Genomic DNA, 15,772 nt, shown 5'->3' with positions numbered 1-15,772 from the left:
CGTTTTCACACGGCGCTAACACTCACCTCAGATTTTCCTCGGCTGAAGCAGGCCCCTTTGGTGAACTCGTCACAGTGCCACTCAGCCTCCTGCAAATCAAAAAAGTAACCCATCAAGAGGAAGCGAAAATTGGATTCAAAGAAGTTAAAAAAAACTTAAAACTAGACTTCAAATAAAGCCCTATCTCTCACTCCACTTGACAAAATTATCACCTTTTTTAAGTGAATTTGAAGCATGGTGACCAAGCAGGCACCACATATGATAAAAATAATAATAATTAAAACCACATTTAGAATAGGCTAAAGGAAAGCTATGCGGCGAGCAGGAGGGACGGATTAAAACAAAACCGAACGGTAAATGAATTTGACATCACATCTTCACGGTATTTTCATTCCAGCGCCAGCACATTTGCACAAATGCACACAAGTTATGAGCTATGTTAAATACAGACACAGAATCCAATTAAGCCGCAAACCAAGGAGAGACCCCAAGAAAGGAGAGGCGGGAGCGCTTAGAGCCGGGTGTCAATTTGATTTATGTGGGAGGGAAAAGGACGAATCCTAAGACATAGCAGACGGTTCCCCTGAGTAGGACGTCGATGTGATTTACATGTGCAGAAAAATAAAATAAATAAATAAATCAAACCAAAAAAGGGACGTTTCTTACATTTTAAAATAGCATAAAGACGAATGATAAAATGAAAGCTTCTCCTGGGGTGAAGACACGGGTGTGCTGTAGTGTGGAACTTTAATTCCATTGCAACCTTTTGTGAAAAAGGTCTCTCATCATTGCTGAAAAATCTTTATTCATGTAATGAGGGTTGGCCTTGGAAGAGCTTTGGGCCACTTAGTCGTTCACCCTTGTGACAATGAGAATTAGCCGCTCTGTATGACTGGCAGAAACAAGATTACCAAACTGGAAACCCAAAAAATAATGTCTAAAACAGCTCAGAGATAAAACCTTTTTGTGTTAATAAGTCGTCCTGCTATACAGCACCTCACAGTGCGGGAATACGGTAAATATCAGATATTAGATTCCATCCAGACAGTTTTATTTCTTTCCTTCTTTAGGGAGGGACTTCACTTGGTGTGAGAACTCTTTCATCTTATTGGCCTTTGGAAGATATAGGAGCACCCGTGTGTACTCACAAAGTCGGAAACGCACACCAAGACAGTAAAGTCATACAAGAAGAGAAGACGGGAAGGAGCTGGCGGCGTGTGGCACTCAAACGATGAAAGCCGCCTCCTGATCTTGCCCTTTTTTTGTGCCGGTTTGTATTCCCAGCCAAAAGCTGGCTATTTTTGAGGTCCTGCATGCAGATGCAAACCACACACATCAGCACAAGCAGGCACAGCCTGCTGCACACACAGCACCGCAGCTGTCCCCTGCTGAATTCAATAAAGTGCTTCGGGGGGCGAAGAAAACCTGTTAATGGCCTGAAATCTTGCTTGCTCATGTTCTGTGAAAAAGAAAAAAAATCAATCAAAAATAGTTTGGAAAGCTTCAACTGGAGATCACATTTAATGGAGGGGAAAGTGGTGGCTTTTATCATTACAGGTTTTTATCTGATTATCAATTACACTTCTTTAGGAATGCCACATCATCTTATCATTTGTTTAAAATGTCAGATTTCTTTTTTTTTTTTCTAGCAATGGCATCGATGGCGACAGAAGCTATCTAACCTAGTTTCCCTGCTCAGACAGTCTGAGTATAATCAGAGCCACTTAATGATTTGTCCTGTTCTCATTAAGCAGCATTAAAAGGTCATTAGTAGGCTATTTTTAACAGTGCAGAGAGGAATCTACTCTAAACTGAAACACACCGCCATATAGGCGACTGTTAATCTACAACCATTCCTGGGTTATCAAGGCCAAACGCTTTACAAAGACCATTTTTGATCCTTTTGTGACCAGAAGAAATTAAAAGAGAGGGAAACAAAGATAGCGGGTAACAAGGAGTGTAAGTATTAAGCAGTCAGCTGATAACTGTGGATTGTTGGCCCTTTTATTAGAGTTGAATCAGGAAAACGTGCATGTAAGCTGCAGGACCCAATGAACTGAGAGTCTCAAAGGGGGATTTCAAATGAGAATTGTGAAGAGATTTAAAGATATTCTGTCATTCTTTTTGGCTTTATTTAATGCACGCTCTCATGTAGTGTTTGCTGCTTTGGAAGTGTTGGTGAAGTGGGTCCTTAAAGAAAAGAGAGTTAAAATTAGGGATTAATTTTATAATGTTCCACTTTAAGTGCTCCTGTTCAATGATTATAGCAATTTAAAGTAAAGGCAGCTGCTAAGCATTAAAGACGTTGATGCTAAACCATTAGCACGATCCATGTGGGCTTTATGCGTGAGGTTGGGTCTGAATGCTGTTTTGTTGGTTTTCTATCTATAAACAAATGAAAAGAAGCACTAATCATTAAGACACTGTAAATGCTACTTAGTTTACTGTTTTCAGTCCAGGTTTGGAGGACTGTGTGCACTGAACGAGACTGGGGTCCACCTATAAAGGCAGTCACAACACAATTTGGCTAACCATGACTCAGCAATCACACCAGACACATATACCAGACTTTTTTTGACTTGAAATTCTCATTGGTTTGGGTTATGTGTAATTATAGAAATCCAATTTTGAGCTCACTTTTCTTTATATATGTCCTCCTTGATCTAAAGAAATGAAACAAGAAGATGCTAACAACACCAAAAACTTGTTTTTCATTGGAGTGAGCCTTAAAATATCCATTAAGCTAACCTATGACCTCAGTGTCAAACTATTATAAGAAGTGTGTTAGTTTATACATTTTTAATAATAAAAAAACTACACAACAATAAGGTTTGAATGATGGGGACTAAAACTAGAAAACGTGGTTAATTTTGTAGGTTTTTAGGATCTAATTCTTACAAAAGTTTTAAAAGCTACAAGTTTTAGTTTACCAATGCATTCATTAATACAACTTTTGCATCCTCCACACTTGTTGACCAATTTTTTTTAAACATTTGATTTCCATATTAAAAGTATAGATATGGTACTATAGTAGCATATAGCACCATACCAAATAGACCAATGTGAGCTTATTAACCTCAGGAATTGAGGTAAATAAAGAGACATTTAAAAAAACAAAGATTTAACAGTTACAAGCTAACAAAACATACAGAAAGATACATTTTTAACACATTTCATGCAAAATTCCAGACTCCTCATCAGATTCTAGGCCAGTCTCCGATTCCTAATCTCATTAAAATGAGTCTAATCATTTTTCAAGAAATATAAAGCTGGTGATAATTCTGTTTCTGATTATCAAAAATATCACGTGTGCTGCATGAATCCCAAATTTAAGCTTAAAAATACAGGATATTCAATAATCAATGATCACTTCCTATGGAATGACTCCATCAGTTCCGTCTTTGGGTGTATTTCTTCTTGTGGCGGCCGCACCCACAGCTACCAGAGGAAGTTTCAAATGCACACGCTTAAAATGAAAAAAGAAATCTCGCGCTCATCCTCAAGGGGAACATGAAAGCTCAACGTTTATGAGCAATTTTCTCAGAGGGGAATGTCACACTCCCTTGTAACACAACATACATCCAGGGTAATATCTGTGGCTTTGGTAATAATTCTGCTGTTGGTGTGTTTTTTATTTTTTTTCTCCAGCAGGGATTGCTTAGAGCCTTGAAGATTGTCTGACTTCTCCCGGGTGTTTTCTTGTTGGATATCTTTCAGCACGTTGACCATCGTTCTTTTTTTAAAACTTATCATTTTAAAGGGAAATAAATGTGAAATTATAAAAGCAACATGCAATGTAGTCAGAGAGACAATTATGTGTTGTTCAAAAGCAGAAAAATGCTGAATAAGTTATTCCTCCTGCTATATAGTCCTCAGAGATGAGCCATTGTGCCCGAGCCTCCCATCAGCCCTGGAACTGAGGGGCTATTGTCACTGCGGGGTGGGCGCAGGAGAGATGGACTGAAAGTAGGCAGGAGACAGAAAATTCATAATAAGGGACAAGCGCAAAAGAAAGAAAACAAACAGGGAGTCCTACTTAGAAGGCAGCCAGATCAAGGGAGCCAGTGTGGGCAGACAGAGGCGAAAGTGAGGAGCTGAATTCCAAAACAGCAGTTTCCAGACGCGGCGCTGAATTCATTTTGCATAAGCAAGGTCCGGAGAACACTCGCTGCTGACAGCTGTCTAGCTATGAAACGACTGGCTGTGTGTCTCACTACAAGCGAGGAAGGAGGGGGTGGGATGCTGAGAGTAGGAGCTTGGCAAATCTAATAAGACTTATGAGTAGCTGATATTACCTTTTGATGTGCTCGCATAATATTTACCATTCACACTGATGTCTGCTGATGTAAGCTGCTGAAAGATTTACACCTAAAATTGGTCTTGATGTCATGTCGCCGTGAGTGTGTGGGACTTAGTCACGCCACGGATCATCATGACACCTTAAGCAGGCAGTTCAGGGGGAGAACTAACTCTGCTTTTACCTCTTGGACTGACATCCTTTCTCGGAGACGCCGTCAACTTACGGTTTTAGTTAATGTGTGGCTCCTTTTCCAGTCTTTATATGACCAAGTTTCTGCTCTGGTAATTGAATTAGCAGCTCTTTCAGAGGGGATGGAGGACAGTTTCTGTTAGCTGCTGATTAGCCGGGCTAATTGTCCGGCTGATGGGGTATAATAGCAAAAGACGGGACGCTAAAACGCAGCATGCGAGAATGAGAAAAGGGCTTTTTGTTCCGTAAATAACGAAACAATATGCAAAAGAAGGGAGGGAAGTGGAAGCACAATTCCCCCATATATTTCCACAGCACTGAGCGTCTATTACCAGCAGGATTGTTATGGGCTTTCAAGAGCACAGAGATGGAGGCTGGAGTGGATTTCCCGGGCTTTCTTCACCCCTGCTGCACTGAACAGGGAAAAGCGTCACTGATCCTGTTCATCCCAGCTCATTATGCCACACTGGTTCTGTTGAAATTCAGCCTCACTGATTCCATTTTCAATTCAACTAGGGACTAGTTTTGAATACATTTTTTTTTTTGTTTCTCCCATTGTTTATGGTGATATGAACTTTAAAAACCTCATTAACCAATTCAATCCCAAGATTAAAAGCACGTCCTCGACTCCTCGCAGGGGTTGGCAGGACCAGCATTGAGGATCACTGTTTTGGAGAGGGTCAGGAAAGTTGCAGAAATACTATATGAGGAGCTTTCAGGCAGACAAAAACACAAGGTTGAGTGGCGCATTGAGCTTGCGTGCCTATTCTTCAGCGCTAGCCGCACAATGAGAAGTGGCAAAGCATTGATTTGCCTTCTCAAGGTTGGCAGCAGCAGAGATGAGGGAGTTCAGTGAGGGACCGTGGAGTAGAACAAGGACAATAATGAACAGATGTGAATTATAATGTGGGACTAAGCCGCTGAAACGTGAATGAAACTCATTTTTGTCACAGTTTTAATCCTTTCAACACAACTGGTCTTAGTGGTTCAGGAGTTTTTCACTTTTCATGGACACGTTTCATCTGTGGATCGGTGAGGATCAAGGAGAAGGTCAACAAGGTGAGATTTCTTGACACAGGACAAAAAAAACAATTATTGACTTAAAGCGAGGCCATATAAAACAGGGAGGCTCTATGTTTCAAGGCCCGGCTTCAACACTGCCTGCCATAAGCTTTGAGTACATTCTACACTGTGATATTTTTTATTGGTTAGGATTCTATGAGAAAGATCCTCCACCTTGTAAACTTTGTCTAAAGCCTCATTTATTTATTTTTTATTTCTGGAGGACTTTAGGACTTAAAGTCCCACTTTAAGCATCATTTGAGCTATTGTAAAAGTGTTCCAATTTTTAGCCAAAATAATTTTTAAAAAACTGTCATTTGATAAGACATAGTTTCTGCAGAGCGGCCACAGTTTACTTAAAATTCACCTCTGAGATTTACAATGGTTTTTTATAAAGAAATGCTATAAAAAATGTCATTTTGAGCTTAATTTTCTTACAAGAATGAGTTAAAACCAATTTTTTTCTGATTTCCTAATAGAAATCCCCACCAAGAAAAATAATATAAAGATTATAGTTTCAGCAGCCTTGATCTAACTGCTTGACATGCCAATAGGCAAAAAAACAACAGTCAGCAGAAAACATTTCCAAAGCTGGTTTGTGAAAAACACACAAAATGAGATCAGTCCCATTGTAATTTTGTCTAACTCCTTTGCTTATTATAGACTGTTTGTATTACAGTAGCTCTAAGCCGTGCACTCCATCAAATAAACACACAGTCTTCCCCTCCACACCACCAGCCAAGCAAGAAGAAATCACTGCCATCAGGCATTATCTGACAGGGCTGATACATGGGTATTGGGTGAAATCACAAAGACAAGCGTAGGTGTAGCTTTCACTTGATTTTTTTTTTTTTTTTCTTAAAAAAAAAAACACAAACCCCATGCAACTCTTCAGAAAATTGGAGCAACTGGAATAAACGCAGCTGAACTACTTAGATCTGTTTGTGCAAAACTTTTTTTTTTTTTTCCACTGGATGAGAAGCCTCTCAGCTCCGCATTAGCTTCTAAATCTGTTTGATCAATCAGCAATGTGACAGAAGCAACTCTGCCAGAGGCAAATGTGTTCACCGGCAACAGGAATTAGGCAGTGTGCAGGTAATCCCTTGTTTCCATGCCAGAATGACAAAGGTGGAACTTGAATTTAGACTTCCCCTTGACTTTATAACTCCAGTCCAATGATATGTAAAGCAGAACTTTTGAAATTCTAAATTGGCAGTGGGGGATCACCCTCTTCTTTCAGTGGAAAATGTTTCGGGCATGAGAAGTTGATTGGCTCTCTTTGCTGATTCTGCAACGCTAGCAGATGAAATAATTGAAGAGGGTGGTGCAGGGGGGATCGGGGACGGCACAGAGCATCTTTAAAAAGCCTCTGCGTCCCAGTGAGAAGCCACAAAAGACCGGCTCGGCATGAATCCTCGTCTCTCTCGGTGGGGGGTTTCTCAGCTTCCCTCCGTCTTCTACCTGACTTCTTTGTGTGTCGCCCCGCTCTCCTTCCTACCCAGCAGATTCACTTCTTTCTCCTTTAAACTGTTTCTCTCATTTTCCCCCTTCCCGTCAGTTTTACATCAACCATGCTCCCTGCACCCTCCATTCTTCCGTGCCGTCTCGATATTCCCACCACCTTTGCTTTCTTTTTTGTCTCCCTCTTTATCTCCTCCCCAAGTTCTCCATTGTGTAAATTGCAAACATCAAGAGTTCTCTATCCATCAAAGAATCCATGCTGTTTCCTCCAAGAAATAAAGCTATCATTATGTCAATGTTTGCACGGTGGCTCTGCCACACAGGCAGATAGCTTTGCAGGTGGGATTGCACAAGAGATGGAAAAGAAGGAAACATTTAAGGGGATAAATAGCCTGAGTGACAACATGTGGGAGATGGAAAATACAAGATTTTGAACAAGAAAACATCATTTCCGCTTAAATGGTTCTCATTTTGTGTCTTAAAGTTTTTCTTTAAACAGGTTTATAAGGAGTTTGTTATTTTTCATTTCACATTCCTCATTTTTCAGTATTGCCACCTTTTCACTTATCAAACAAATATTGATTTTGTAGTTCCTGGATGACAAAATACCCTTATTTACATCATTGCAATTTTACAAAAGGATGCAACAAAATCTCTATAAAGGAGAAAAATAACTACAAAGTGAAAAAATAAAAACATTTAAACTAAGGTTTTTTTCCATCAGCTGTTTTTTCTTGTTCAAAAGCACAGTCCATCCATAATAGCTTTACATTTTTTAAGTAATTAAAAAACAAACTTTTTACTGTTACCGATTAAAGCCGACACATAATGACGAGCAAAAGGTTTGCTGGAAGCAGGCAGTGGTTTTGATAAGCAGAGACGTGAACAAACTGATTTATCCAGAAAACTAGGAAAACGGGCCCAAAAGCAAATCAGACAGAGCGAGAAAGAATCAGGACTCACCTGGATTAGTGTCAGGTCCTCCAGGTTGAGCCTGAAGAGGTGATTTCTGTGAAAAGAATTATGCAGTCAGATAAAAAAAAAAGGATTTCATAGCACAGTTTCTCAAAATAAAGTCTTTTAGCGCTCTGTTATTCTTAAATATCTTCATTAAAGTGGTAGGTGAGACCCAGCTGCATCGGCCTAATTTTGACCGTTAGCAAGATCAATATGTTATGAGTATCAAAGGTGAATCAGGAAGTGTAGATGGCCAAATCATGTGTGAACGCAGCTGAAGGAGCACTATTTCCTCAAGCAAAGGAGGATTGGTGTTGAGGTGTCAAATGGAATCATCCAATCAATGTGGAACCTCAAATCTGTAAGGTTGACATTTTTGCTTGACTTTTATTATAGATTAAATTTCAAAAGCACATTAAGTAGAGCACTTTACCTCCTTAGAGACCCAATTTGATCAACTTTTGCGCTATTGGCTAGTGATTTTAATGCTGTTTTTAGCCAAAATTTAAAAAACCTGTGCCGTTTTCTAAGACATAATTTCTGCAGAGTAGCAGAAGTTCATTAGAAAGTTGTCTCTGAGTTGCAATTGGGAGCAACATCGACCCCCTTCCCCTCTTTGTTGCTGAGAACTCTCCGATCACAAAGCTGTAAGCTACCTGTAAGCTAGCTCTCCCGCTAGCTTACAGCTCCTTGACATTACAAAAATGGCAACCAGTATGGGAGCTATCAAGCTGTACGGTTTTGAGTCAGATGCCAGACGAAGAAATGGACAACTTTTATGAATTTATTTGTCTGCTATAGGATGCATCGGAACAGAGTGAAGCAGGGAAACTGTGACCTGCTCAGCGTATTTCCTACATCACAAATAGGCTCTTTTTCAAACAGCATTATTTTTCTGCTCCTGATTCACAAGGATTTGACTAAAGAAATACTCAGAAATGCAATATTATGCTTAATTTTCTTCATATATGTATTCCAACATCTGTGAAATGCCACAAAAAACATGTTAAAAACATGATTTTTATCAGAGTGGGTGTTTAACTCCTAAAATATGCTTTTATTCATCTTAAATCTTGTTGCAACACAAAAATTTAGGCTTATTGGTAAAATAATAAAAACTAAAGTGGAATACTATAATATTTTTTAGTTGAAAATGCAATGTATTCTGTCCTAAATCTGCATGATAAAGAATGAATATTCAACAGTGATGATAAAAATCAGATTTTTGATGATCACAGAGACACTCAGATTTCAGACTAAATCTCCTGTGATTTACCTGGACCACATTTTTAACTGGGCGAACTACAAAGTCTACACACTGCTCTCGGGTAAAAAAAAAAAAAAGAAAGAGGCAAAAAAAAAAAGGCAATACGTGCACACCATGAAAACAGTCACTATGCCGGTAAAAATGAGCAAACACACAAGCACCACCTTGCTTTTTATGACTTGCACCCATGGCAAGACACGGCCCAGTTTCTCCAAAGAATAATTAGACACACAAAACGACCACAAAAAAAAAAAAAAGAAAGCATGAATAAAAGCTTTATGCTCTCTTTGCTGGAGGTGATTACAAATTGAAGGGCAGTCACAGCCTGGTGGAAAAAGTTTCATATTTTTTTTGCCTTCTCAAGAAACCTTAGACTTTAAATTACTTTAGAAGAGAAAAAATTCTAGCTGTTCTTAAAACCTTTTTTTCTTAAAAAAAAAATCACAACTAACAAATTAGTCTTTTATATTACAACTTTGTCTTTTGTTTAATTTAACACCTAAAATCAATCGTTGCTCCAGTTAAGAGGCAGATAGCATTAATCTTTTTCTAAAATGGGAGAAAAATGAGCCATTTCTCGCCTCTTTTTCAAGTCAGCAATCATTACTTTTTAAAACAAAGATTGCAGGATAAAAATCTTTTAAACGCAGCCATCTGCACACACACATTGTCAGAGGAACACAGTGGTGGAGAACTATCAATCTTCAGAAAAATGGCTCTCAGCCAGGCCTCACTGTAGCAACGGCGGCCTGTTTTACTGTATTGACATCTGCATTGATCCCAGTTTTCTCCTATTATCTTGCACGCTTCTTATCCAGCTGGTTCCATCTTTCTATTTTTCATTGTTTGACACATAGCAGCCATCGAAATGACACAGAGTTTAACCAAATGTCTTTCATGCTTTATTTTTTAAGGTTTGTAGTGATGGGCAAGATGGACAACCCTGCGAGACTCAGACTTTCAAAGTTTTAATTAAAAGCTCGGTGGAGGTGGACAGCAGCAGAGGGAAACACGACGGAGTCTCTCATGACTGGGGATAAAGGAGACAAGGTCATTTTTTTCCAATGAGCACAGGGAGGGTTAACTGGAGAGAAATCAATCTTACTTGAGATTGTATGGACATAAACTTGGACTGACATGAGTATGGCTAATGGCTGCTGGCAGGCGACACTGGAAGGAAGGTAAACGGTTAATCAGTCAGAGTAAGCATGCAGGCAGCTTGACAATGTCGGACTCTTTGTGTGTCCAGAAGGCAGTGAGAGCAAGTGACTGCAATCATTCCAGAAGAGAAGAAGAATCTGTTGTCCAAAAGAGAATGGAGAGTTTCTCAAAATAAAGTTTCTCAGGAAAATGGGGGAAGAGATCCACAGCGTACAATCATCAGAGAGACCCAAGATCATAACCAAAAACACAGGAATGAGCAGACAGACTTTATCTTCAGACAAAAAAAAAAAAGGGTTATTTTGTGGAGAATACACTCTTGCCTAGAATTCACAAAGACAATAAACTTGCATCACCGAAGACATTTTTCTTTAATCTCTGAAGACATCCAGAAAGAGACAGATCATTATTCATGGAGCTGACCAACAAAGAGGAAAAAAGAAGCAGCACAATAAAAACTCAAAGAAGAGGAAACAAAAGAATAAAACTATGTTGGATGTGGGTTACCTGGCACCAACGATTAGTTCATTCTGGCCGGGATCAAAGGTCAGCTGTGAGTAATCCACGGTACCCTCTGCTTTGAACCGGAAGATCCAAGGCTCCATCTCTGACAGGAACAAGAAGGAGCAGAAGAGACACGAGACTAAGTCAAAAAAAGTTCATGCAAAAGCAGCTGCAGGTAAGTGTCTTAAAAGATTTTGGTTTGGGATTTACAGCCTAATTCCAAATGGGATTTAATTTTGATTTACTAGTTTATGATTTCATTTTAATTAGAAAATAGTTCTTTTTTGGTTAAATTTACATTCCAAAATCTGTTAATTTATTTCTTTTTTGGTTTTGAAAAACATGTTTTACATAAATTGTCATTTAACAACCACTAGTAATTGCTAATAGCTAAAAATGTGGACATTTTGAAAATTAAGTAATAAATGAAACATTTAAAAGCAAACAAAAAGTCAAAAAGCAGAGCTCAAATTGGAAAAAAAACAATAGATGCTCATGTTGTTGAATCGATTTCTGCGTTTTTCCTTCAAAAAAAAAAAAAAAAATTAACATTCAATAAATGATTAACCAAATTGTAGATTTCCGGCGCAATGAGTAAACCACTAAGTTTTAAAGAAAAACAAATCAATATCAATTTGTCAGTGAAGACAACATTTTGTGCACATAAAAGGTGAATTAAAATATGTTTCTCCTCTTAATATTTAGTTTTAAAGAAAAACAATACAGCACTCAATCACTAAAGAATAGACAACCCTAAAATACAATTCTAGGAACCACTAAGGATATTTTCTCTTTGGCAAAAAATTACTCTCTTATCTTTTTTTCTATTTTTATTTTTTTATGAAAGCTTTATAAGCATTGTGAGTTACTGAAATGTCATTGCAAAGGTTTTTTTTTTCTTTTAACTTTTAATGACTTTGTGCTGACTCATTCCACTTTAAGTGATGTTATTGAGAGCTAACCTTTAACTGTGCCTAATGAACCTACAGAGCACCATAATTAAAAAAGAGATATAGCATAATTCAGAATATTGTGCAAAAATACAACAGAAATACTGCTTAGGTGTTGGGAATGTGAATTTCTATTATAATGATCCCATCTGTAAAATGACCAGTCTGGTTGTCCATGTGGTGCACCATACCATCTTTTTAAGATCTGGTTAGTTTCCTGGTGAAGTCATAGATTGATGGTTAGAAAATTATGTCAAAATCATTCAGAAAAGTTTAGTTAAAAGTGCATAGAATTGAAACTAACTTTGTGAGGTCATAAAAATATTTTTTATTATTAATTCACAGAATGTTTTTGAAAATCAAGCATCCATATGCCAACATATTTAATAAAATATGAATATTATCAAGTCCTAAAGAAAATGTGATTTTATTTCTGTCGTAAAAACACATTAAGATCTCATTTGGATAAGAAATCCTGAAGGTCTTCATTTTGGCCCTGAACTATTACAGGTTTAATAGCTTCACTTGGAGAATAAACAAGACAGTGGTCCTTTCTTTAAAATGATGGCTATAGCTGCTCAATTTTGCATTATGTTGCAGCTTTTCAAAATCTGCTAATAAAGACTTAAAGATACATTTCTTGCAGCTCCAGAACATTCATGCACATTATCCAGGACATCACTTCATCTATCTTTATTCAGGAGATGGCATCCATTAGACAAAGTCCTTGAGATGTCAGTGTCGTATTGTCTGACTTGTATCACAGCACAGAATAAATTGCATGGTTCAATACCAAAAATAGTGTCAGAAAATATACTAAAATGATATAATCAAAAAGTGCTTTACATGGATCAGAGCACTCAAACTGGAGTGTGTGATGCACTTTTTTTGTCTTTAAATCCCACAACAGAGAGGAACCTGGCATATTTATGTCTCAGAGGTAAGCTCTTTGTCTTTGTACATGCCTGTTGATGGATGGGTTTCAGGAAAAAATCTGTATTTTACACAAATCATGAAGATGGATGAGACTTAAACTTGTTATGGAGGCTGAGTTCATCCCTGTGCTGTGGGGGACACATACAAACATTGAGTAATAAAGAGATGTCCCAGGCAGACACTGACATCTTATCCACAGCACGCCTGGTCTTCTGGCGCCCAACCCATTAACCCCTGACCAATCAAATCAAGCCGTGAGGACACACTGTCTACTGTCTGGTTACCCGAGAGGTTTAGTCAGAAGTGGTCAATCAGTCATTGAGGTGACACGTCCTTTCTGTCGCTCATCGCTGCAAACCGAATACCGCAAAAAATAGATTAAATCCGTGACAAGTCACTATTTGTACTATTGATTTTAAAATAATTTTGTTCTCATTTAGAACAGAACTTCATCCCCCTCCCCCATCAGGACTGGAACAGAGGGAGAGGACAGCTTGAACACCCTCCTTGAAACACATTATCTGCTTCTTCAGGCGCACCTGTCAGACAGACGTTTCAACCCAAAGCTCTGTCTCCCCTGACTGCATCAAACGCAAGTACTTCCAGTTTCTGTGACAAACGTGGGATTTCAGAGCAGTTCAAAAATGAAGACAAACAGAGGAAGGGAAGAAAAAAAAAGGAGCCTCCAAAGAACATCTGCCACCTCCAACTCGCGTCATGGGACAAAACTGCAGCTCTTGTAACAAAACAATATCATCTGATGTGAAAAGACACTTTTCCTTGTTCCCTTTGAAGTCTCTAGTGATCTGTACAAGAGAAGCTGATGAGGGAAAATCCCCCTCTTATGTTTTTTCTTCAAGTTTCTCACAAACAACTTTTAAAAATCCAGTTTCAAGATTTCACCTGATTAAACGATTATTCAATTTGAAGACGCTAGAAGAGCGAAGACTTTGGAGAACATCCCCGGCATACAAATATAGATGCGACACCCCCCACGCCCCCAAGGGGGAAGACAGAACTTGACGAACCCCAGCTTCCCCCCATAAATCTCGCCGGCTCACCAGGGGAGGCTCGCTAGCGGGGTGATGGAGTGCGTGCGAGAGACAAAAAGAGTGGATATTTAGAGAGTGCGCAAAAGGGGCAAAAGGTTCTAATTGAACACAACAGCCTTCGAAGGATTTATGGCCTTTGTGACGAGGCCACGGAGCCCTTCATAAACATTCATAACAGGGGTGAAGCCTGTACAGCTGAACATACACAACTTCTTAAAGTCACACTCAGGGGGGATTAGCCGATTGTACTTTTTATCTATTGGGATGCAAAAGTGTGACAGAGAAATGTTTCTGGAGTTGCTAGTTTTAGATGAATCAAATAAATTGTGCATCAAAGGAATCACGAACAAATCAACTTAATCCCTAACCAGCTTGGAATTAAATATAGGACACCCCCATGTTCATGTGCATGTGCTGCAATTCACTTCGGCGATTCATGGTTTGCATGTTTTATGGAATCACATCAGCCGCATGTTAAATGCTTGCGATAATGTAATCCCATCACGGCCATCCTTGCACAGGAGCTGACTCAATCAGGGGGATTGGCTCCCGATGAGACCGAAAGGCGTGCTCCGGTGCAGATTCACACACATGCGGATTGGCAGGGCTCCGAGCCAAACCGGCAAACACACATGCGAGTGTGTCTTCCCCCTTTTTCCCAGCTTATCGCCTTAACCCCCCTGTCTTCCTCCACCTCCAAAATAGAACAGCCCATCGCTCGCATAGTGTGGGATTTTCTGACACTTGACACAAAGACAAAATGACAGCATATATAAATATTTACCACCCGTGCCAGTCTGCTGTCTGCCAGCCCTCTAACTTGCCGCTCCTCGGAGCAGCCGGGTTCAGGATCAATGGCAACACGTGGAACCAATTCCAAAGCATGAATGGTTTTTCCGCCGGTGGTTTAAATACTCTGTGGCAGCGGGCGCTTGCATAAACGAAGAGTCAATTCACTCTAAATACAGCCCTGTGGTAATGGGCAACAGCAAGAATGGCAGCAATTTGTTCGTGCTTATGTGAGGAGACGACTGGTAGAGGGGGCCCAAAAAAAAGGTGGGATTAAAAGAACATAAAGCAAGGCCACCTTTTATCCCTGTTTTTGTTTCCCGAGGATTTCTGGTTAGAAGTCAAGCATGGCAGAGAAAACACGTGTATTTTAGCCCCAGAGGGTCATAGCGAATCATACAAAACAAGAAAATGAATATATGAGCAGTAGGGCTGCCACAATTAGTCTCGATTATGTCGACTATTAAAAAAGTCAACGACTAATTTAATAGTCAATTAGTCTTTTTTTTATCTTAAAACTATGGTGGATGCTTTCTAATGTCGTATCTGCCTGTATCTTTGACACACATGCGCAGTAGTGCTAATCCGGGTCAGTAGTGATGTCACAGGAAGTTCTAGGAAGACTCGGGTACCATAATAACAAGCCAATGGAGCTAGAAAGTGGAAAACATAAAAATAAATACACAAAAGACAGTGTCCAATGCAATATCTGCAGGGAAAACTTGTGTTCCATGGCAGCACTACGCCGGCATGTTGTGACTGAGTATCATATCGCTGAAGGGGGATTATCGTCTAGGTAAGCTAAGCTAACATTAGCGCAAACAGAGAGCTAACTTATTAGCTAAATGTTTTCTGTGCATTCCTGCAACCTCTATCCATGGGGTCCCCAAACTTTTTCTTGTGAGGGCCATATAACAGTTTTTTCCTCTGATGTGGGGCCGGGTCAGTTTTTAGGGTAACAGAAAAAGTTTAACAATCACAGGGTGTGTCCAAAAGTGAACATTTATGTCTTTCCAGAGTGGCACACAATAACCAAATGTAATATAATCCCCTCCTGTAATCTTCACAGAAAAAAACATTACTAAGGGGCTGCACGGTGGCGCAGTGGTTAGCGCTCTCGCCTCACAGCGAGAAGGCCCCGGTT

The 15,772-nt window shown here is 39.4% G+C and overlaps 1 protein-coding gene across 4 annotated transcripts in view; it reads right to left on the bottom strand.

Annotated features, from left to right (window-relative positions):
* Positions 1–15,772, bottom strand: part of sema5a (sema domain, seven thrombospondin repeats (type 1 and type 1-like), transmembrane domain (TM) and short cytoplasmic domain, (semaphorin) 5A) — a 195,204-nt gene that overhangs the window by 132,354 nt on the left and 47,078 nt on the right. For all 4 annotated transcript variants that reach the window (XR_002920047.2, XR_002920046.2, XM_024279532.2 and 1 more), the window contains exons 3-5: positions 10,905–11,004; positions 7,976–8,021; positions 27–89 (exon numbers count right to left, since the gene is read on the bottom strand). Coding sequence is in view for 2 of the 4 variants with exons in the window: in XM_024279532.2 (XP_024135300.1) it covers positions 27–89; positions 7,976–8,021; positions 10,905–11,004 (209 nt within the window). In the remaining 2 variants the exon portion in view is untranslated. The remainder of the gene's footprint in view (positions 1–26; positions 90–7,975; positions 8,022–10,904; positions 11,005–15,772) is intronic.

The sequence above is a fragment of the Oryzias melastigma genome, linkage group LG20 (assembly GCF_002922805.2).
Source record: "Oryzias melastigma strain HK-1 linkage group LG20, ASM292280v2, whole genome shotgun sequence".
Taxonomy (NCBI): domain Eukaryota; kingdom Metazoa; phylum Chordata; class Actinopteri; order Beloniformes; family Adrianichthyidae; genus Oryzias; species Oryzias melastigma.
This window is presented reverse-complemented; position numbering and strand designations above follow the sequence as displayed.